This window comes from Mobula hypostoma, chromosome 1 (assembly GCF_963921235.1).
Source record: "Mobula hypostoma chromosome 1, sMobHyp1.1, whole genome shotgun sequence".
Taxonomy (NCBI): domain Eukaryota; kingdom Metazoa; phylum Chordata; class Chondrichthyes; order Myliobatiformes; family Myliobatidae; genus Mobula; species Mobula hypostoma.
Window position 1 is genome coordinate 223,740,152 of NC_086097.1, and position 22,813 is coordinate 223,762,964.

General features: G+C 41.1%; 1 protein-coding gene across 2 annotated transcripts; it reads left to right on the forward strand.

Annotated features, from left to right (window-relative positions):
* Positions 1 to 1,607: 1,607 nt before the first annotated feature.
* On the forward strand, positions 1,608 to 20,295 carry tmem70 (transmembrane protein 70). 2 transcript variants are annotated; one of them, XM_063065173.1, is made up of 3 exons: positions 1,608 to 1,826; positions 10,487 to 10,580; positions 13,295 to 20,295. In XM_063065173.1, the coding sequence occupies exons 1-3, from the start codon at positions 1,626 to 1,628 to the stop codon at positions 13,726 to 13,728; spliced, it is 729 nt and encodes a 242-aa protein (XP_062921243.1). In that variant the 5' UTR covers positions 1,608 to 1,625; the 3' UTR covers positions 13,729 to 20,295. The 2 variants fall into 2 exon arrangements, with proteins under 2 accessions (XP_062921243.1, XP_062921252.1); XM_063065182.1 differs by having other exon boundaries at positions 10,487 to 10,587; positions 13,295 to 13,361.
* The last annotated feature ends 2,518 nt before the right edge of the window (positions 20,296 to 22,813 follow it).

The following is a 22,813-nucleotide window of genomic DNA, read 5'->3' on the forward strand; positions in this document are numbered from 1 at the left end:
TGGAGAGCCATTGAGATTGCATCTGTCATTGAGCTATTATGGCGATAGGCAAATTGCGATGGGTCCCGGTCCTTGCGGAGGCTGGAATTCAGTCTAGTCTTGACCAATCTCTCAAAGCATTTCATCACTGTCGATATGAGTACTACTGGATGATAATCATTAAGGCTGCCCACATTCTTCTACTTAGGCACTGGTATAATTGTTGCCTTTTTGAAGCAAGTGGGAACTTCCGCAGAGAGGTTGAAAATGTCCTCGAATACTCCCGCTAGTTGGTTGGCACAGGGTTTCAGAGCCTTACCAAGAACTCCATCAGGACCTTCTGCCTTGCGAGAGTTCACTCTCTTTAAAGACAGCCTAACATCGACCTCTGAGACAGTGATCACAGGGTCATCAGGTGTAGCAGGGATCCTCACAGCTGTAGTTGCGTTCTCCCTTTCAAAGTTTGTATAGAAGGCGTTGAGGTTATCTGGTAATGAAGCATCGATGCCATTCATGCTATTGGGTTTCGCTTCGTAGGAAGTAATGTTTTGCAGACCCTGCCAGAGTTGCCGTGCATCCGATGTCATCTCCAACCTCATTCAAAATTTTCTCTTCGTCCCTGAAATAGCCTTCCGCAAATCATACCTGGATTTCTGGTACAGGCCTGGGTTGCCAGACTTGAATGCCACAGATCTGGCCTTCAGCAGATGACGTACCTCCTGATTCATCCACAGCTTTTGGTTTGGGAATGTACAGTAAGTCTTTGTAGGCACACACTCATCCACACAAGATTTAATACTCATCCAGGGTTGAAGATGAATCCCTGAATACAGTCCAGTCCACCGATTCAAAGCAGTCCTGTAGGAGCTCCTGTGCTTCCCTTGTCCATACTTTCTTGGTCCTCATTACTGGTGTTGCAGTCTTCAGTCTCTGCCTTTTCTCAGGGAGTAGGAGTACAGCCAGGTGATCAGACTTCCCGAAGTGAGGGTGTGAAATAGTACGGTAGGCATTCTTGATGATAGTGTAGTAGTGGTCCAGTGTTTAGTTCCTCTCGTATTGCAAGTAATCTGTTGCTGGTAATTGCTTAGTGATATTTTCAGACTGGCCTGGTTAAAATCTCCCCAAACGATGTGAAGGCGTTAGGATGCGCTGTTTCGTGCATGTTGGTCCCATTACTCAGATCACCTAAAGCCTGCTTGACATTGGCCTGAGGTGGAATGTAAACTGCTTAATGTGAGAAAGTAAATTAACAGTACAAAATAGCATACATTCAGTTAACTACATTAATCGCAATTTATTCGTACACTCTCCCACTTGATGATCCGAGGCGGTAGTGGTGGAAAGAGAGAAAGCTGGACGAAGGGTCCTGACGATCGGTCCTGACGAAGGGTCTCGGCCTGAAACGTCGACTGCGCCTCTTCCTATAGATGCTGCCTGGCCTGCTGCGTTCACCAGCAACTTTGATGTATGTTGCTTGAATTTCCAGCATCTGCAGAATTCCTGTTGTTTGCGTTAAAAAAAAAGCTGGATCCCGTTCCACCAAATGGCCTGAATGGGAGGGGGCGGAGCTACTGCTGTAAACTAACCCGTGGTTGGTGATTACCGGTAGCCAATGCTGTGGTGGCGTGCTTGGAGGCAGCGGGAGCATGGCGGCGTTGGGTCTGGTTTTGCGGTTTGGTGCCGGTTTTACAGGGAGAACGACGACGGCGGGATGTGCGTACTCAGCCGCCAGATCCTTCTGTGTTATCAGTGGCAACAAAAACCGCTCTATTCACCGGCTCCTGGACAGAGGGCGGTCGGAGGGTTTGGGAAGGCCCCAAGTCGCAACCAGCCGCATTGGTGCCCAGGTAAAAGAGGTTAGAAAGGAGTCCTGGTCACGGTTCCGTTTTGGGTCTCACTCAGCACCCGTTAACACCCGGTGAACCATTGGTCTTTGGAGGTTACAATCAACATTTGGCATAGTTGACGATGTATATTTGTAGGTTAGAACACAGCGTGCTGAGCATTTATCTGAATCATTCTAGTTACATATTGGCGCAAATTACATGTCTTATGCCTGTCACCACCTTTCGTCTTGTTCATCTTTGTGCGTCTTAATGTTGACTACATTTTCTTTTTTTTGTCACTGCTTTGTGTAGCTGGGTGGTACTCTTGTTATCTGTCTCCATCCTTATGCATAGTTATCGAGACTTACAGCACCGAATTTGGCTCTTTAACCCAGTGTATCAGTGCCAATCGTTGTTCTCATCCATCCTAATTCAGTTTCCTGCATTTGGTCAAAGCCTTTCTGTGTGACGTTTACACACTGCATTTGTGGGGGAAACGATTTTGATTATCTGCCTTGATAATTTTGTGTCTGTCAGAACATTCTTCAACTGTCTTCATTTTCAGGAAAATCAAACCCAGCCTCTCCAGTCTTTCCTTATAGCTGAAATGTTCCAAACCAGGCACAACTGTGGTAAATCCCCTCAGCAACTCTCCATGCAATCCCATCCCTGTATTTTGGCAATTGTCAATGATTCATCTGCAATATCTTCTTTTCCCCCTTCCATCCTATAACTTTAGAAATCCTCCAAAGATATACTGTAGGACCTCTTTCCAATATCATTTCAGAGTATCAGGTTCTGCAATTCAGCTGTAATGACTTTTTTGACCCTACTACTCACTTTCAGATAGTCTCAGAGCTTAAATAGATTTTGCCACTTGCATGTTGGGAAGGCTGATGTCATTGCTTTCTGTCTACCATCTCTTCCTAGCACTCCAATTACTTAATTCTTAACTACATCTTCTGGCAACTGCTTGAGATTGCGGCTTTTGCTTGGTGTTGAGCCTGAGAGAGCTTTGCTATCACTAACCCCTCTACTTTTTTTGCTGAAATGGTTATAATGCCATATTCTTTTGCAGTGCTAGCAAACCTTCCATTCTCCATAAGTTTCTTAGTCAAAATTCTGCAGGTTGTAATCCAACTCACAACGTGTTTCTTTCAATCATTATTCCTGTACTCTCTGACCTGCAGTGCTGTGCAAAAGTCTTCAGCACATATATAAATACAGGTTTCCCCCGCCATCCGAAGGTAGAGCGTTCCTATGAAATGGTTGGTAAGCCGGAATGTCATAAAGCGAAGAAGCAATTACCATTTATTTATATGGGAAAAATTTGTGTGTTCGCAGACCCAAAAATAACCTACCAAATCATGCCAAATAACACATAAAACCTAAAATAACAGTAACATATAGTAAAAACAGGAATGATATGATAAATACACAGCTTATATAAAGTAGAAATACTTTTCCACAATCATTGCCTGAACTGTTCTCCGTAGCGAAAATCTCACGCAAGCACTGTCGGCAAAAACACGGCGCAAGCGCTCTCCAGTAACCTTTAAGCTATGAAGCTGCCAAATCATACCAAATAACACCTAAAAATACACTTCCGATATAAAGTAGAAATAATGTACATACAGTGTAGTATCACTTACCGGAGTTGGGACAGCGCCGAGCACACTGATGATGGTGTGTTAGGCTGAGTCGGAGGTTGGGGTGGTGCAGTGGCCCCCACTTTCCGGGCAGCGATCCGATACATTGCCGCGAAGCATGCAGGGGTCCAGCGGTAGCCGGGACGCACACAGCACCTTTAAGGAAAAAGCCGAAATAAACATGCTAATTAATTAAGTGCCGCCCGGCGTGTAATTGTCAGCCCAGATCAGTGCTGATTGCATCGCCTCTGATCTGGGCCGACAATTATGTGTCGGGCGGCACCTAATTAATTAGCATGTTTATTTTGGCTTTTTTCTTAAAGATGTGCTGTGTGTCTCCCGGCTACTGCTGCATTCTCTGCGAATCGGTATCTGTCCGCGGCCTGGGGGTTGGGGTGGTGGGACACTGGGGTGTCATCTCGTCGTCTATTTCCATTAGGGCAGGCAGCTCATCTTCTCCTATGACTGCCCGCCTCGATGTCGAAAGTCGAGGTTCGTCGTCTTCTGTGGCTGACGTGGAAGGCTTGCTTGACTGCTGAGCCTTGCGCATTTTTCTATTATACAGTTCTTTGTAAGCACTCAAACCATCCTGCAAATATCCCCTAAACCGACGTACCCTTTCAAAATTAAAGTCGTACTTTATCATTACTCATTTGGTTTCGATTGTTATCCTTTCCTCTTCCAATTCCATCAGCTCTTCAGCTATCAGTTCTTGATCATGGGATGCCAAAACCTCTTCAACATCTTCTTCATCAGCTTCCACAAGCCAAACTCACTTAGTCCTTACTTCCTTCACCACGATCAAAACGCTTAATTACGTCTAGTTTTACGCTAAGTGTAACACCCTTACGAACTCTTTCAGGCTTTTCCGTTGCCATAGAACTCATCTTGCAAACGGCTGCTCACAGGTACGTGTTTAAGCAATGCCAGCGAGATTGCAGTTCTGAATCTGGGGGAGAGCGGCTGCTCGGGGCGCGTGCTGCCTTTTATAGCGCGCTGATTTTTTTCGCGTGCTGCTTTTTTCGTAACAGTGAAAACACCTTCTGTTAGCGAAAACGGTACTAATGTAGGTCTTTCGTAACAGTGAGGTTTCGTAAAGCGAGCGTTCGAAAAGCGGGGGACACCTGTAGCTGGTGTGTTTAAGACTTTTGCATGATTATGTAGTAATTTATGTATTGTTTTGCTGCTGCAAAAAAAACTAGTTTCATGATGTATGTGAGTGATGATAAGCCTGATTCTGATATGGGTCTCTATTGGACTGAGAGTGGAAATAGGGCAGGGAGAGGGGAATCATGATTGGGAAAACGGCAAGGGAAAGGGCAGGAAGCAGGAAGCACCAGAGAGACACATACACCTAACAGTATGGGGTAGCATTGCTGGTTAGAGAAGAGATTAACGCAATAGAAAGGAAGGACATTAGCCAGGAGGATGTGGAATCGATATGGGTAGAGCTGCATAAACACTAAGGGGCAGAAAACACTGGTGGGGGTTGTGTACAGGCCACTTAACAGCAGTAGTGAGGTTGGGGATGGTATTAAACAGGAAATTAGAAATGTGTGCAATAAAGGAACAGCAGTTATAATGGGTGACTTCAATCTACATATAGATTGGGTGAACCAAATTGGTAAGGGTGCTGAGGAAGAAGATTTCTTGGAATGTATGCGGGATGGTTTTCTGAACCAACATGTCGAGGAACCAACTAGAGAGCAGGCTATTCTAGACTGGGTATTGAGCAATGAGGAAGGGTTAATTAGCAATCTTGTTGTGAGAGGCCCCTTGGGTAAGAGTGACCATAATATGGTGGAATTCTTTATTAAGATGGAGAGTGACATAGTTAATTCAGAAACAAAGGTTCTGAACTTAAAGAAGGGTAACTTTGAAGGTATGAGACGTGAATTAGCTAAGGTAGACTGGCAAATGACACTTAAAAGGTTGACGGTGGATATGCAATGGCAAACATTTAAAGATCGCATGGATGAACTACAACAATTGTTCATCCCAGTTTGGCAAAAGAATAAATCAAGGAAGGTAGTGCACCCGTGGCTGACAAGGGAAATTAGGGATAGTATCAATTCCAAAGAAGGAGCATACAAATTAGCCAGAAAAAGTGGTTCACCTGAGGACTGGGAGAAATTCAGAGTCCAACAGAGGAGGACAAAGGGCTTAATTAGGAAGGGGAAAAAAGATTGAGAGAAAACTGGCAGGGAACATAAAAACTGACTGTAAAAGCTTTTATAGATATGTGAAAAGAAAAAGATTGGTTAAGACAAATGTAGGTCCCCTACAGACAGAAACAAGTGAATTGATTATGGGGAACAAGGACATGGCAGACCAACTGAATAACTACTTTGGTTCTGTCTTCACTAAGGAGGATATAAATAATCTTCCGAAAATAGTAGGGGACTGAGGGTCCGGTGAGATGGAGGAACTGAGGGAAATGCATGTTAGTAGGGAAGTGGTGTTAGATAAATTGAAGGGATTAAAGGCAGATCCCCAGGGCCAGATGATCTGCATCCCAGAGTGCTTAAGGAAGTAGCCCAAGAAATAGTGGATGCATTAGTGATAATTTTTCAAAACTCTTTAGATTCTGGACTAGTTCCTGAGGATTGGAGGGTGGCTAATGTAACCTCACTTTTTAAAAAAGGAAGGAGAGAGAAACCGGGGAATTATAGACCGGTTAGCCTGACATCGGTGGTGGGGAAAATGCTAGAGTCAGTTATCAAAGATGTGATAACAGCACATTTGGAAAGCGGTGAAATCATCGGACAAAGTCAGCATGGATTTTTGAAAGGAAAATCATGTCTGACGAATCTCATAGAATTTTTTGAGGGTGTAACTTCTAGAGTGGATAGGGGAGAACCAGTGGATGTGGTATATTTGGATTTTCAAAAGGCTTTTGACAAGGTCCCATATAGGAGATTAGTGTGCAAACTTAAAGCACACAGTATTGGGGGTAAGGTCTTGATGTGGGTAGAGAATTGGTTAGCAGACAGGAAGCAAAGAGTGGGAATAAACGGGACCTTTTCAGAATGGCAGGCGGTGACTAGTGGGGTACTGCAAGGCTCAGTGCTGGGACCCCAGTTGTTTACAATATGTATTAATGACTTAGATGAGGGAATTAAATGCAGCATCTCCAAGTCTGCGGATGACAGGAAGCTAGGCGGCAGTGTTAGCTGTGAGGAGGATGCTAAGAGGATGCAGGGTGACTTGGATAGGTCAGGTGAGTGGGCAAATTCATGGCAGATGCAATTTAATGTGGATAAATGTGAGGTTATCCACTTTGGTGGCAAAAACAGGAAAACAGATTATTATCTGAACGGTGGCCGATTAGGAAAAGGAGAGGTGCAACGAGACCTAGGTGTCATTATACACCAGTCATTGAAAGTGGGCATGCAGGTACAGCAGGCGGTGAAAAAGGCGAATGGTATGCTGGCATTCATAGCAAGAGGATTCAAGTACAGGAGCAGGGAGGTACTACTGCAGTTGTACAAGGCCTTGGTGAGACCACACCTGGAGTATTGTGTGCAGTTTTGGTCCCCTAATCTGAGGAAAGACATCCTTGCCATAGAGGGAGTACAAAGAAGGTTCACCAGATTGATTCCTGGGATGGCAGGACTTTCATATGATGAAAGACTGGATCGACTAGGCTTATACACGTTGGAATTTAGAAGATTGAGGGGGGATCTTATTGAAGCATAAAATCCTAAAGGGATTGGACAGGCTAGATGCAGAAAGATTGTTCCCGATGTTGGGGAAGTCCAGAACGAGGGGTCACAGTTTGAGGATAAAGGGGAAGCCTTTTAGAACTGAGATGAGGAAAAACTTCTTCACACAGAGAGTGGTGAATCTGTGGAATTCTCTGCCACAGGAAACAGTTGAGGCCAGTTCATTGGCTATATTTAAGAGGGAGTTAGATATGGCCCTTGTGGCTAAAGGAATCAGGGGGTATGGAGAGAAGGCAGGTGCAGGGTTCTGAGTTGGATGATCAGCCATGATCGTACTGAATGGCGCTGCAGGCTCAAAGGGCCGAATGGCCTACTCCTGCACCTATTTTCTATGTTTCTATGTTTTTATGTGTCCTAGAGTAGATCTTTGGAGGATTTCTAAAGTTAAAGGATGGAAGGGGGAAAAGAAGATATTGCAGATGAATCATTGGCAATTGCCAAAATACAGGGATGGGATTGCATGGGGAATTGCTGAGGGGATCCATAAACCTGTCCATCACTTTGTGAAGGTATTCCTTAAAGCTGGTGTCTTAACTGTGCATAAGGATATTTTAGTTATTTAAATGCTTTGTACAAGTGCCATTTATTGTTTGTTACCACTACATTTGAGCTGGACTTACTATGGAGGTTAACCGCTGCAAAGTTCTGCTCGCCTGCACTTGTTGATCTTTGAATCATTGTTCACAAATCTCTCCTCTGTCAATATTTCAGCTCTGATATTACTGATTCTGATGTATTCTTGTTCCTTGCATATTCCTGACTTAGTTTAGTATTCCCAGTGCAGAGTGCCTGCAGCTGGATGGGTCCATATCTCCAGAGTTGCAGTCCTGAACTTTAATACAGCTTCCCTTGTTTAAGAGCTTCTTAAATGAGGGCAGGTTTGAGACCAGAAAGTGATTTTAAGGCTACAGGGATGCTTGGAATATGTGCGCAAAGAGCTGGCCAGGGCATGCAAACTAAAAGACCTGTGTGAATACTTCTGTAATGTCAGTGACATAATTTGTACGTAAATTACTCTATTGCAATACCATTAAGACCATAAGAAAAAGGAGCAGAATTGGGCCATTAGGCCCATCGAGTCTGCTCTGCCATTTTCTCCTTGCTGATTCAATTTTCCCCTTGGCCCCAGTCTCCTGCCTTCTCCCCCTATCCCTTCATGCCTTAAATATACATAAAGACATTGGTGGCAAAGCATTCCACAGATTCGCCACTCTGGCTAAAGAAATTCCTCCTCGTCTCCTTTTTAAACAGATGCCATTCTATTCTGAGGCTGTGTCCTCTGGTCTTAGACTCTCCCACCATAGGAAATATCCTCTCCACATCCACTTTATCAAGGCCTTTCACCCCTTATTCTTCTGAATTCTAGTGAATACAGGCCTGGAACCGTCAAATGCTCTTCATACGACAAACCATTCAATCCTGGAATCATTTTCGTGTTACAACGCATCCTTTCTAAGGGGCCCAAATCTGCTCACCACTGCTTTATAAAGTCTCAACATTAAATCCTTGTTTTATATTTTAGTCCTCTTGAAATGAATGCTAATGCCTTCCTCACCACAGACTCAACCTGCAAATTAACCTTTAGGGAATCCTGCACAAGGACTCCCGTGTCCCTTTGCACCTCAGTTTTTTATTTTCTCTCCATTTACAAAATAGTCAACACTTTAATTTCTTCTACCCAAATGCATGACACTTCTTGACACTGTATTCCATCTGCCATTTCTTTGCCCATTCTCCTAATCTGTCTGTCTTTCTGTAGTCTCTCTACTTCCTCAAAACTACCTGCCCCACCACCTGTCTTCATATCGTCTGAAAACTTTTAACAAAGCCATCAATCCCATCATCCAAATCATTGACATATAATGTAAAAAGAATCGGTCCTATCTCAGACCCCTGTGGAACACAACTGGTCATTGGCAGCTAACCAGAGAAGGCTCCCTTCATTCCCACTGTACCTCCCGCAATCAGCCGCTGCTTTATCTTTCCTGTCATACCATGGGCTCCTAGCTTGTTAAGCAGCCTCATGTGGCACCTTGTCAAAGGCCTTCTGAAAATTAAAGTACACATCATCAACCGATTTCCTTTTGTCTATCTTGTTATTTCGTTCAAGAATTCCAACAGATTCCCTTGAGGAAGCCATGATGACTATGGCCTATTTTATCATGTGCCTCCACGTACTGAGACCTTATCTTTAACAATGATTTTTAATAGTTATCTTTAATGATCTTTTATAGTCATCTTTAATGACTAACTAAAGTTTCCTTTCTTCTGCTTCTCCCCCTTCTTGAAGAGTGGAGTGACTTTTGCAATTTTCCTGACTCCCTGAATCTAGTGATTCATGAAAGATCATGAATCAGATCTGGGCCATCGCCTCCAAATATCCGGACCTGCCTCTCAGTTTTTTTTTGCATTATCTTACTTCCCATTTTTCTATTTTCTATTTATGGTTTATAAGTTAAATATTTACTAATTTAAACTATTTTTAATATCTTTAATATTTGTAATCCAGGGAGTGTGAAGCGCAGAATCAAATATCGCTGTGATAATTGTACGTTCTAGTACCAATTGTTTGGCGACAATGAAGTATAAGATCACTTCTAATGCCTCCACGATCTCTTCAGCCTCCTCTTTCAAAACTCTGGAGTGTATACCATCTAGTCCAGGTGACCTATCCAGCTTCAGACCTTTCAGTTGCCCAAGAACCTTCTCTCTTGTACCTTAAATAGGGTATATTGATGCTAATATTCTAAGTAAATATGCTCTTTAATTTTAATATTGATGCTGAGCTAAGGAAAAATATGTTCATGTAGAGCAGGAGAAATTGAGATCAGAAACTCACTCTGGGCAGGAAGACATAGCCAACTCACTTTGAGCTTGATGGGTAAGACATTCTGATTTGAGAATGAGGCTATGTTAAAGGAAAAGGGGAGATTTCCCTTTTTAGAGTTAGCCTATGAATATTTGTTGAGAGTAACGACTTAAAATTCTGTTTCCTAGCATATATTATTTAGTTAAAAGCAGTTCTAAATACTTTTGTAACTTACTGCTGTTACGTAAATTAAAGAAATTAAAGGGATCCTCAATAAAACTGGAAAATCCTGGAAAATCTTAGGAGCTCAGGCAGCATTTATGAAAAATAAACATTAACTCTTTGGGCCAATGACATTTTCTTTGGAATGAATTTTAAATGCTAACTCTTTCTCCAGCATCCATACTTATTTGTTTTCTAGCTGAAAGGTCTTGGCTATTGTGTTTGACATGGTTTGATTCTATTTCATACTGTAGGAATTTTTCTTTTCTTTTGCAGGTTAACCTTACATGCAGTCAACATTTTGGTTCAGATGGAAGCACTGGGGAGGAGCGACTGATTTACACTGGAAACTTGGCCAAGGCAGTATTTAGTAAGGGGTAGCTTTACTTGCTGATTATTGTTGATGACAAATTATTGGAATAGGAGGAATACCTGCAATTGTGTATATGAATAAGAACATTTTAAGACCATAAAACCATTAGAGATAGGAGCAAAACTAGGCCATTTGGCCCAACTAGTTTGCTCTGCTATTTCATGAAGGCTGGTCCATTTCCCCCTCAGCTCCATGTAACCCTTTATGCCCTGGCTAATCAAGAATCTATCAACCTCTCCATTTAATATACCCAATGACTTGGTCTCCACAGCTATCTGTGCCAGTGAATTCCACAGATTCACCACTCTCTGGCTAAAGGAATTCCTCCTCATCTCTGTTTTAAATGGACATCCTTGTATTCTGAGGTTGTGTCCTCTGGTCTTAGACTTCCCTACCATAGGAAACAACCTCTCCACAGGTGAGGCTTTTCAACACCCCCCATTCTTCTGAATTCCAGTTAGTACTGGCCGAGAGCCATCAAATGCCTTTTAATCCTGGAAACATTTTCATGAACTTCCTTTGAACCTTCTCCCAATTTCAGCGCATTCTTCCTAAGATAAAGGGCCCAAAACTGCTCACAGTACTCCGTCAGGCCTTGCCAGTGCCTTTTACAGCCTCAGCATTGCATCATTGCTTTTATATTCCAGCCCTCTCAAAGTGAGTGCTGACATTGCATTTGCCTTCCTCACTACTGTTACGTACCCCGTAACTGGTTACAAAACCGGCAGAAATGGAAAACAGCTGGAGTCTGGTATTGCTACTTACTAAAGTTAATTTATTAGTAACTACGCAATACAGTAATGAAAAATCAGGTAAATCAAACAGGTTAGCAATGATTTTATATTTTATATATATATATATATATATATATAGAAATATAGGACTTAAGTTCTTCCAAGCTCCGGTGGTAATTGATACAGTCTTATAGTGGTAGGTAAGCGAGGTCAGTTCAGTTTGTGAGATTGAGTTGAGTATGGTTGGGATGAGAGAGAGAGGTGTGGTTCGTTGTCCAAGTAAGCCATTGCCGTCAATCCTCTGTTGTCCTCCGAAATCCTTTAAAGTCATTGAATGTGACCACAAAAAGGAAACCATCTTCTGTGGTTAAGTTATCAACCCAGGCAAGGGTTGGACACACTGATAACTTCCCACTGGTCACTCCTTTTCCACACTACGAGAGCCACTGATCGATCCTCCAAAAACCCATCTTTTTGTGGGCACAACAAAGCTCATCCAGTGTCCAAAACCATGTGTGTCTGTGTGTCTGTCTAACGAGCAAAATTTTTGTCTAACAGTAGATTACAAAGTTTGAAACAGTACATGTATAATTATCAGATAACAGAGCAAAACGTGTACAACTTCTAACTTAACATCTGGATAAACGATTGGCTATAATGTTGTCAGTAACTTTTACATGTTTTATTTTCAGGTCATATTCTTGCAAGATCAGACTCCAGTTTAACTATTCTTATCCTTCATTTTAGTTAGAAACACTAATGGATTGTGATCCGTGTAAATCATTTAGTTAGAAACACTAATGGATTGTGATCTGTGTAAATCACCAGTGGTTTCTGGGCAGGACAAACATAGACTTCAAAATGTTGTAAAGCCAGAATAAGTGATAGCAACTCCTTTTCAACAGTGGAATAATTTTTCTGGTGCACATTAAATTTCTTTGAGAAATAAGCTACAGGATGTTCATGTCATCCTTACCCTTCTGTAACAGTACTGCCCTGGCAACTTCGTCACTAGCATCTGTCGCTATAGAGAATGGTTTTGAAAAATCAGGTGCTTTGAGCACAGGTTGGTAAATCAGAATAGTTTTTAGTCATTCAAAGGCTTCCTGGCGAAGCTCACTCCATACAAATCTTTTACTCTTCCCTAGTAGTTTCATTAGGGGGGGGAGTGATATCAGCGAAATTCTTACAAAACTTACGATAATACCCAACCAGTTCTAAAAAACCTTCTTAAAGCTTTCTTACCAGTCGGATCAGGAACCTCAGGAATAGCTTGCACCTTGGCCTGCACAGGAGCCCGTTGGTCCTGGCCTACTACGTAGTCAAGATATGTAACAGTAGCATGACCAAACTCACTTTTAGCGAGGTTTACAGTAAGATTTGCCTTGGAAAGCCTGTGTGCCTCTGGAACCAACTGGTAAACCTTAAGCACAGCATCTTTCACTGTATCACAATTATTTGTGTCTACAACAAACAAAGCGCATGTCCAAACACTTCCCGACACTGTATCTCATCTGCCACTTCTGTCTTAGTCTTTCTGCAGCCTCTCTGCTTTCTAAACCCTACCTGCCCTTCCACCTATCTTCGTATCTTCCACAAACTTAGCCACAAGGCCATCAATTCCATCATCCAAATCACTGACCTATAATGTACAAAGTAGTGGTCGCAACACAGACTTCTGTGGAACACCACTAGAAACCGGCAGCCAATCCAAAAAGGCTCCCTTTGTGCCCACTCTTTGCCTCCTGCCTATCACTCAGTTCTTTTGCTACCTGTATTTTTCTCAAAGTTTGTAACAACTTTCCTGCACAAATTAATTTCAAGTATTTGGTCATTCAATAAATGTAAAACAGTATAATTTCTTGTGTTTATGATTTGCTGAAATGGTTCAGTATGTTTGTGCAGAAATGTTTTTAGCCTTCTACTAAAATTGTAAACTTGATTAAACATTTAAATATATAACTTTCATTTTTCCAGGTGTGAAGTTCTTCTCTTACTCCACCAGCATTTTTAGTTGTTGTACGATGCCTTATGTCATTCTGCACTCTGGCCTTGGAATTCAGAGCCCTGCGTTACAAGCAGCATTCTGTGGCATAATTGGATTCTTTACTTTTTTAAATCCTGTGGTATTGCATCTCCTCACTAAAGGTTACGTGATTCGCCTATATCACAATGCGGAAACTGACAATTACACTGCAGTCACTTACAACGCCCTCCTCCAACAGAAGAAAACCGTTTTCCATCAAAAGGATATAGAAGTTCCTGGAGTCAGCAAGATGTTCACCACATTCTATGCAAATAAGAAGTCAATGTTAGTAAATCCAGTGCTTTTCTGGCATCCAAATGATTATAATCATCTTATGGGTTACGATCGACCCTTTTCCTTTGATTTGGACGATTTACAAAAGTGATAATGAAATGAGATCGGGGTGAAGAGGTTGTGTGTACAGTTTTTTTACATAGTAAAATTATTTAATCATCTGAAATTAGTAATGCTTTTTAGATTTATACACTTAAAAGTTACTGTATTAAAAAAATGTAAATGTTAGAGATCTGAAATGCAAATGAAGTATCAAAATGCACAGTAGGTTCAACAGCTTTGATGCTATGGATTCATGGAGCTTCATCAGAATCATTGCTCAGGAGAATTCTGGTATTTGACCTGCTGAATTTTTGTTTTCAATTTTAGCTTTGTTTCTAATATGCTTAAATGGTATTTGTGAATTATTCTTAAATGTACCGCAGCAAATGAAGTTGCTCAATAGGAATTGCTTGTATCATTTGAGAATGATTATTTCTTTTTCAACTTTAATATCCTCCACATTGTGTTTTGTAGGATCAATAATAAAATGTACTTGGACCTCTGCAATTATTACTGAATAGGAGGACCAAAAGAGAGATTCCATTAGATGTCTTTTGATTTTGTAAGGATGTGTCTGTTAGAACTTAATGGTAGAGGAGCAACTCTTCATCTCACTGTTCCCATACTACTTTCATTCTTTCTGATCTTGGAATAGGTTCTATACAAAAGTGTAGGGTTCAAAACTGTAGGCTTGTGATAGAAGCCTAATTTGTTGTGTTGTTCCTTTTCATGCCTTGTCCATTGGGTTGCATTTTTACCATTTCCGTAGCATTTTGACTTTTTTTATGAGGCCAGGTTGCTAGCTTGACACTCAACCCAGCATGGATGGAAAGTGTGCAAGGAGCTGGACAGATTCGAATTTGGGACCATTCACCTCGAAGTTCAGTGCTGTTGCCACTGCCCTTCCTAACTTGCTAATCTACAAAATAGTAAGAAATTGCTTCAAAGGAACCTTCTTTGGCTTGCATAAACTATTGATATTACTTAATGTGTATGTTTGTAAAATACCAACTTTATCCAAAGTACAAGTCCAGATAACCTAACTAATGTTCACCCATTCATAAATTTGCAATGCACAGTATTTGCTGCTTAAGTAAATGTCTACAGTACTGCCAGGCTTGAGTTCATTGAAACCTTTCAAATGTTGAAAGGCTTTATTAGCGTGGATGTGAAGAGGCTGATTCCTATGGTGTGGGAGTCTAAGACCGGAGGACACAACCTCAGAATAGAGGGACGTCTGTTTAAAATTTAGGTAAGGAGGAATTTCTTTAGCCAGAGAATGGTGAATCTATAGAATTCACGGCCATAATGGCTGTGGAGGCCAATTCATTGGGTATATTTAAGGCAGAGGTTGATAGATTCTTAATTAGTCAAGGCATGAAGCGATATGGGGAGAAGGCTGGAGTCTGGGGTTGAGAGGGAAATGGATGAGATGGTGGAGCAGACTCTAGTGGTGGCAGGCTGACTAAGTGGTGGACTCTGCATCATTTGCTGATTGCTGTAATGCAGGAAAGGTCATGTGACCAGCTTTAATGCAGGGTTTCATGTGGTACCCTTCTGGTTGCAGCTTTCTGTTTTGTCTTAGTTGTCAGACAAGTTCAGGGTGTTACCCTATAACATGTTTAATATTCATTTGATATTTAACCAAAGCCTTCTGGAATTTAATAAAACAAGTATGAAAACCGGTTTATCCTTTTCTGCGAGTTAGAAACACCAAGTCCCAACAATTTAGTTAAACATGTTTTCATCATGTGACTCCAAGTTGACTTTGTCCAATCTTATTATTATCTACTATGTGCCCGCTTATCATTTCCCTAATAGAGGTGTTTTCCTTGATACTGCTGTTAGGTGATGTGGGCACGTGGCCAAGTGGTTAAGGCATTCGACTAGCGATCTGAAGGTCGTGAGTTCGAGCCCCAGCCGAGGCAGTGAGTTGTGTTGTTGAGCAAGGCACTTAATCACACAGCGCTCTGCGACGACACTGGTGCCAAGCTATATGGGTCCTAATGCCCTTCCCTTGGACAACATCGGTGTCGTGGAGAGGGGAGACTTGCAGCATGGGCAACTGCCAGTCTTCCATACAACCTTGCCCAGGCCTGCGCCCTGGAGAGTGAAGACTTTTCAGGCGCGATCCATGGTTTCGCTGTTAGGTGAGCTATAGTGTGGTTGTTTGTTCACATACAGATGTAAGAAACCATACTTGAGATATTCCATGAATTCATCCTCCACACAACTAATAATCTGGTTAGCCCAGTCTCCACATAGGTTAAAATCTCCCATGAGTATTGCATAATCCTTATTAAATGCATTTCTAAATTCCTAGCAGGTACTATGCTCAGTGTTATTACTATTTGGGGGATTATTTTCAGCTACCACCAATGTTTTCAGCTCCTTGCAATTTTTTTTAGGTCGTCTCTTCCCCCCCCCCCCCCACTGCTGCTTGTTGAGATCCCTCCTTTATCCATTATATCAGGATTGCCCTTCCTAGTTCTCAATTTTCTTCTTTTTTAGATATCCTGTTGTGAGGGAGAAAACACTGCTGGAAAAACTCAATCGGTCAAGCAGCTTCTGTAAAGGCAAAATGATATTAGATGTTTGGGGTTGAGCCAAAATATCAAGTCTCTCTTTGCCTCCAATGATGCTGTTTGACCACTTGAGTCTTTGAACAGTTTATTTTTGCTCCAGATCCCAGTAGCTGTAGTCCATTAAATATACTCTTAACGTTTATTTCACAAATTTGGTTACTTTGTCATCACAGTTTGCAATGTTTTTTCGAACCTATTTATTTCTGTTTGTGCTATAAATTCAACTATCTTCTGAATGCTGCACACATTCGGATGAACAGCAATTATATTGGTCTTTGTTCATTTTTTTTCCTGCTGCCTCTAATTGGTTGTACATGGTTGTCTTTGTATATATTGCCCTTTCCTAAGTAGACTTTGTTTTACCATGAAAATTAAAAATCATGGTAGATGCTGGAAATCTGAAATAAAAGCAGAAAGTGCTAGGATCGCAAACAACAGGAATTCTGCAGATGCTGGAAATTCAAGCAACACACATAAAAGCTGCTGGTGAACGCAGCAGTCCTGACGAAGGGTCTCGGCCTGAAACGTCGACTGCACCTCTTCCTAGAGATGCTGCCTGGCCTGCTGCGTTCACCAGCAACTTTTATGTGAAGTGCTAGGATCACTTAGTGGGTCAGAAACCATTTGCAAAAAGAGAAATGGTTAAATTTTTCAGGTTGTATATCCTTTGCTGGAACTGGGAAAGGGAGAGCGAATTGATTTTGTGTTGTAGAGGTTGTGAAATCTCACTCTATCTGAGAGATTCCCTTTGTCATATCTATGCCCTCTGAAACCTGGCTGCTGAGTACAGCATTTTAAGACCATAAGATATAGGAGCAGAATTCGGCCATTTCGCCCATTGAGTCTGCTCCGCCATTTCATCATGACTGATCCATTTTTCCTCCCAACCCCTGTCTCCTGCCTTCTCCCCTTATTATTTTCACCTGTGTTATTCTGAAAGATCACTTTGTCTTTTCTCTATTTAACTTGAACACTTTGAACTGACAGGGAGGGCAAGCATTTCATAGTACCCTCACATTTCCACCAGCTGGCTGAGCAATCTGCTAACAGTCAAGGAAAAATCTAGGTTGACTATTGGGAAAGTAAATTTGGAAAAACAAACGTCACTAGCTGTGTTACTGTATGATTCCTTTATAGAAATTCAATTATATTTGAATGAGTGTAGTATTTAATAAGTATGTGTACACTATTTTTGTTTCCCCATGTTGTAACAAAGTTCTGTTTGCTGCAGTATGTTAAGAAAGCACTTTTCCTGTAATCCAATAATTTTTGGATGAAGAACTTTCAGGCTATTGGTAAAAGAAGGAAGTTAAATATTTGTAAATTAAAGCCAGTTTTGGTCACAATTGTTACGTGTTAAACAGACTTGAGCTTCTATTTATTGGACATAGAGATAGGAAATCTGGCACATTTAATCTGTTCCTATTCCTTTCCAAGTCTATACATTTTTCAGAAACACAAGAAAATCTGCAGATGTTGGAAATTCAAAGCAACACACAGAAAGTCCTGGAGGAACTCAGCAGGTTAGGCAGCATCAATGGAAAAGAGTAAACAGCCTGACCTGCGGAGCTCCTCCAGCATTTTGTGTGTGTGTTGCTCTACATACTTTTTTATGCTTAATCAAATCCAAGAATTAAGATCAGTGATAATATTGCTCCTGGTTGTATCATGTTGAATGTGACATGTGAGTTTGTAAATTTATCAATAAATAAAAAGAATGTAGCTCATTATTTGAAAAATAATTTGTTTAAAGGCATTTAGAAGACTTGGTTGAGGCCATTTGAGGAAATGAAACCCATTGTTTGGCATTGCTCTGCCACTGAACCAAATTGTATTGCATATTTGATCATCTTTGTTCATGGCAATTTTCATATGATGGACTTAGCCAATAGATGGTGGTTCGTGTGTTATTACAGTGAAAATAAGCAATTCTGAAATACTGTACAGATATTGTCTGCAGTGTTAAATCTGCAGATGTTTTAAGTGTTTTGCCACTAGGTGGTGGAAACACATTAATTATCACCATTTTCATATGAAGATGCTGAGTACCTGTATATTTAAATTGTAGAACATCGCATAGCTATGATACTTTGGTAGTTTCTCAAATTTGGGAGAGGAGCTCAAGAGTAAACCATAATACTTGCGATGGTTAATTTTCTGACTTGATTGCTGTCATATCTACTTCATATTTGTATTTATTTCATGTTATCATAGTGAAATAATTGCTTTGAAGTTCAAGCTCTTCTGTTTTTCCAAACTGAACAGTCATTTTTCTTGTTGATGTCAGATTTATTTTCTGACAGTGTAGTAAGAATCCTAGTAGTATCTGAAAATTCTTTTAAAAATCTAGTTATATTTTAGCTGGCGATGAATCCTCACAGACATTTTGATGACTTGATAATTGTGCATCTGTTTGGTGATAATTTCCTCATTTGTACTACACATTGCACTTGGGTCTGAAAGGCAGTGAAATTGTAGATGATTTCACATTGAAATATGAATTGAAAATTTAGTTACTGTATAACCATGAACAGCAAATATTTATATATTTGAAAACCTCGCCCTTTGTGTTCTCTTTAAATATTTACATGAGCTCAACAATTGAATAAATAGTCTGGGGTCATTATTTTACTTCAAATGTGTTTATCAGTAATTATCAAGTTTTGATTGCATGCACTTGTGCAATAAACTTAAACGTTATTAGATATGGTAGGGCAGTGAACGAGGAAACTGGGTTAGAGTGTGCATTTTAAAGTACAACTCTCAAATTTAATATTTGGATAATTGTTAGTTGGGCACGTTTATTGAATATTGGATCAGGGACCAGTACAAATAAGTGAGAAAATTATTGTTTTTTTTCCTCCAGGGGTATTCTTGGGATTCCTTGTAGCATCTCTGCAGTGGATTTGGAAAGTTGCCATTATTTAGCACCTCTTGTAATTGATATACTGTTGAAAATTGCTTCCCAATTCAGTTTGAAGTTCAAAGTAAATTTATTATCAAATTTAATCTATGTCAGCATATACAACCCTGAGATTAGTTTTCTCGCAGGCATACTCAATAAATGAGTATTATTCATTTACTAATAGGATCAATGAAAGGATAGGATCAATGAAAGAGGATCAATGAAAGCACACTCAAAAGGATGGACAACTAATGTGCAAAAGACAACAAACTGCAAATACATAAAGAAAGGAAAATAAATAAGTAAGCAATAAATGTGGAAAACATGAGATGAAGAGTCCTTGAAATTTATTCATAGGTTGTGGGAACAGTTCGGTGATGGGGAAGTGAAGTTGTCCTCTCTGGTTCAAGAGCCTGATGGCTGATGGGTAAAACTGTGGGTCCTGAGGCCTCTGTACCACCTTCCTAATGGCAGCAGCGAGAAGAGAGCATCACCTGGGTGGTGGGGGTCCCTGATAATGGATGTTTTCCTGTGACAATGTTCTGTGTGGATGAACTCAGTGGTGGAGAGAGCTTTATCCGTGATGGACTGGGTTGTATTCACTACTTTTTGTAGGATTTTCCAATCGAGGGCATTGGTGTTTCCATACCAGGCTGTGATGCAACCGGTCAGCATACTCTCCACCACACATTTATAGAGGTTTTTCAAAGTTGCAGATGTGCAGAATCTTTACAAATTTCAAGATTAGGTTCTGATAGGCAATTGGACATCTGTCAACAATTCCTCATTAATTTGCAACCACACTGTCTATAGTTTGTCACAAACTCCTTGCTCCAGTACACTGACCTCATGCTATTCAATGTTAGTTGGAACATGAAAAAGGCTGTGTTCAGCCCTTTGTACATGCACTGATGAGTAAAATTTTCTTTGTTTCATCAGATGGTTCATGTGAAATCCTGTAGCACCATCTCTCAATGATATTCTATTTTAGAATGGTTTCATCATTGTCTCCAAAAAAAAAAGCAGAAAAAAAGGTCAAAAAAACCACCACCTTGTTGACTGGTATCTCGAGTAAAGAATTGTATGGATAATGTTATTCAAATTTATTTTCTCCTTATCCTGCCTGGGAGTACTTGAAAGTGCTTCTGTAGATCATAGAATCGGTTCAGAAGAGTAGTGATTATAGTTATCCATACCTGTTCAGGAGCCCTGATGGTTGCAGGGTAATAAATTTTCTGAACATGGTGGTTTGGGTCCTATGGCTCATGTACCTCCTGCCTGATAATAGTAGCGAGAAGAAGGCATAACCTCAATGGAGGAGATATTTGATGACACAGTGCTCCATGTAAATGTACTCAATGGTGGGGAGGGCTTTGCCTATGATGATCTGGGCTGTATCCACCCTTTTCTGTTGATGTTTCCATATGAAGCTCTGATGAAATCAGTTGAGATACTCTCCACTGTGCATCTATAGAGCTTTGAATGTTTTTGGTGGTATGCTGAATTGATGCAAACTTCCAAGAAAGTAGAGAAGCTGCCGTGCCTTTGTAATTGCACTTGCATGCTGATCCCAGGACAGATCCTCTAATATGTTAACACCAAGAAATTTAAAGCTACTACCCTCTCCATCGCCATTTGCCTAATGAGGACTGGCTTATGGACCTTGGGCTTCTTCCTTCTATAGCTGATAATCAGCTCTTTGGTTTTGCTGACATTGAGTGAGAGGTTGTTGTGACACCACTCAACCAGATTTTCATTCTCCCTCCTACATGTTGATTCATTGTCACTTTTGAATCAGCCAACAGCAGTGGTGTTGCCAGCAAACTTAAATACAGTATTGGAGATGTACTTATCCACACAATCATAAAGTTGAGCAGGGGGCTAAATACACAGCCTTTTAGTCACTTATATTGAAGATGGTGGCAGAAAAAACGTTTGTTTATCCAGTGATACTGTGCGTAGTAGGCCTTTCCAGCCCTTCGAGACATGCTACCCCAGCAACCCCTGACAAAGCTAATTAGCACTAATCTAATCACGGGACAATTTACAATGACCAATGAACAGTATATCTGGACTGTGGGAGGAAAGTGGAGGACCTGGACATAACCCATGTATTCTACAAGGAGGAGTATAGAGATTCCTTACAGAATGACACCAGAATTGATCTCTGAACTCTGGAATACCCTAAGCTGTAATAGCATTGTGCTACTGTAGCACCCAATCTATGGTTGAGGAAATTAAGGATTCAGTTTCACAGGGAGGTACCGAGGGCCGGGCTTTGGAGCTTAGTGATGAGTTTCGAGGGGATGATAGTGTTGACATACTGTTTGCATCCTTATTTTCAAGGTGTTTCAGAACTGAGAAATGAAATGGCACCTGCTGTTGACTTTTGTAATGGTAAACTGTAGTGTATCCAGATCACTCCTCAGGCAAGAGATGATATGCTTCACGATGAGGAAGGCAAATGCCATGTTAGCATTCATTTCAAGAGGTCTAGAATACAAGAGCAAGGATGTGATGCTGAGCCTTTATAATGCACTGGCAAGACCTCACCTTGAGTATTGTGAACAGTTTTGGGCCCCTCATCTTAGAAAAGATGTGTTGGCATTGGAGAGGGTCCTGAGGAGGTTCACAAGGATGATTCCAGGAATGAAAGGGTTATTTTATGGGGAATGTTTGATGGCTCTGGGTCTGTACTTGCTGGAATTCAGAAGGATGAGTGGGGATCTTACTGAAACCTTTCAAATGTTGAAAGGCCTAGACTTGGTAGATGTGGAAAGGATGTTTCCCATGCTGCAAGAGTCTGGGACAAGAGGGCACAACCTCAAAATAGAGATGCAGAGAAATTTTTTAGCCAAAGGGTAGTGAATTTGTGGAATTTGTTGCCATATGCAGCTGTGGAAGCTAGGTCATCGGGTGTATTTAAGGCAGAGATTGATAGGTTCTTGATTGGATGTGGCATGGAAGGTTACGGGGAGAAGGCCAGGAAATGGGGTTGAGGAGGAGAGAAAAAAAGGATCAGCTGTGATTGAATGGCAGAACAGACTCGATGGGCCAAATTGCCTAATTCTGCTCCTATGTCTTATGGTCTTATGACCAACTTCTCAAAACACTTAATTACGGTGGATGCTAGTACTACTGGTCGAAGATGCCCGATGATTAGCACATGTCTTCAGGACTCGGTCAGATACACTAGCTGGGCCAGATACTTTTTGTGGAGTCACCCTCTTGAAGAATGATCTCATATCAGACTCAGACAGGTCATAGGGTCATTAGGGGCTTTGGGTGTTTGTGAAATTGCCTTCATGTTTTGTTAGTCAAAGCAAGCACAAAAGGCATTGAACTCAATACCAACAAGAAGACTAGATTTAAGCATTACTTCACTTTTCTTATTTCTTTCCTTTCCTTCTGCTTTGCAGGGATTGTCAGTGTCTGTTTTGCTTTTCAACCAGAGATTTAACTAATACTGAAAGTGCCAGGAACGCAGCATGTTAGGACAATGACTCCGCATCAGAATTGGGAAAGTGAGAAAATAAGTACAAGTTGGAAAGAAAAAGTGGGAAGGGAAAAACAACAGATCTGTATACCTTTCCCCTCATTTTTAGCATTTCAAATGGTATGGCTTCACTTGGACTTCAAAATTT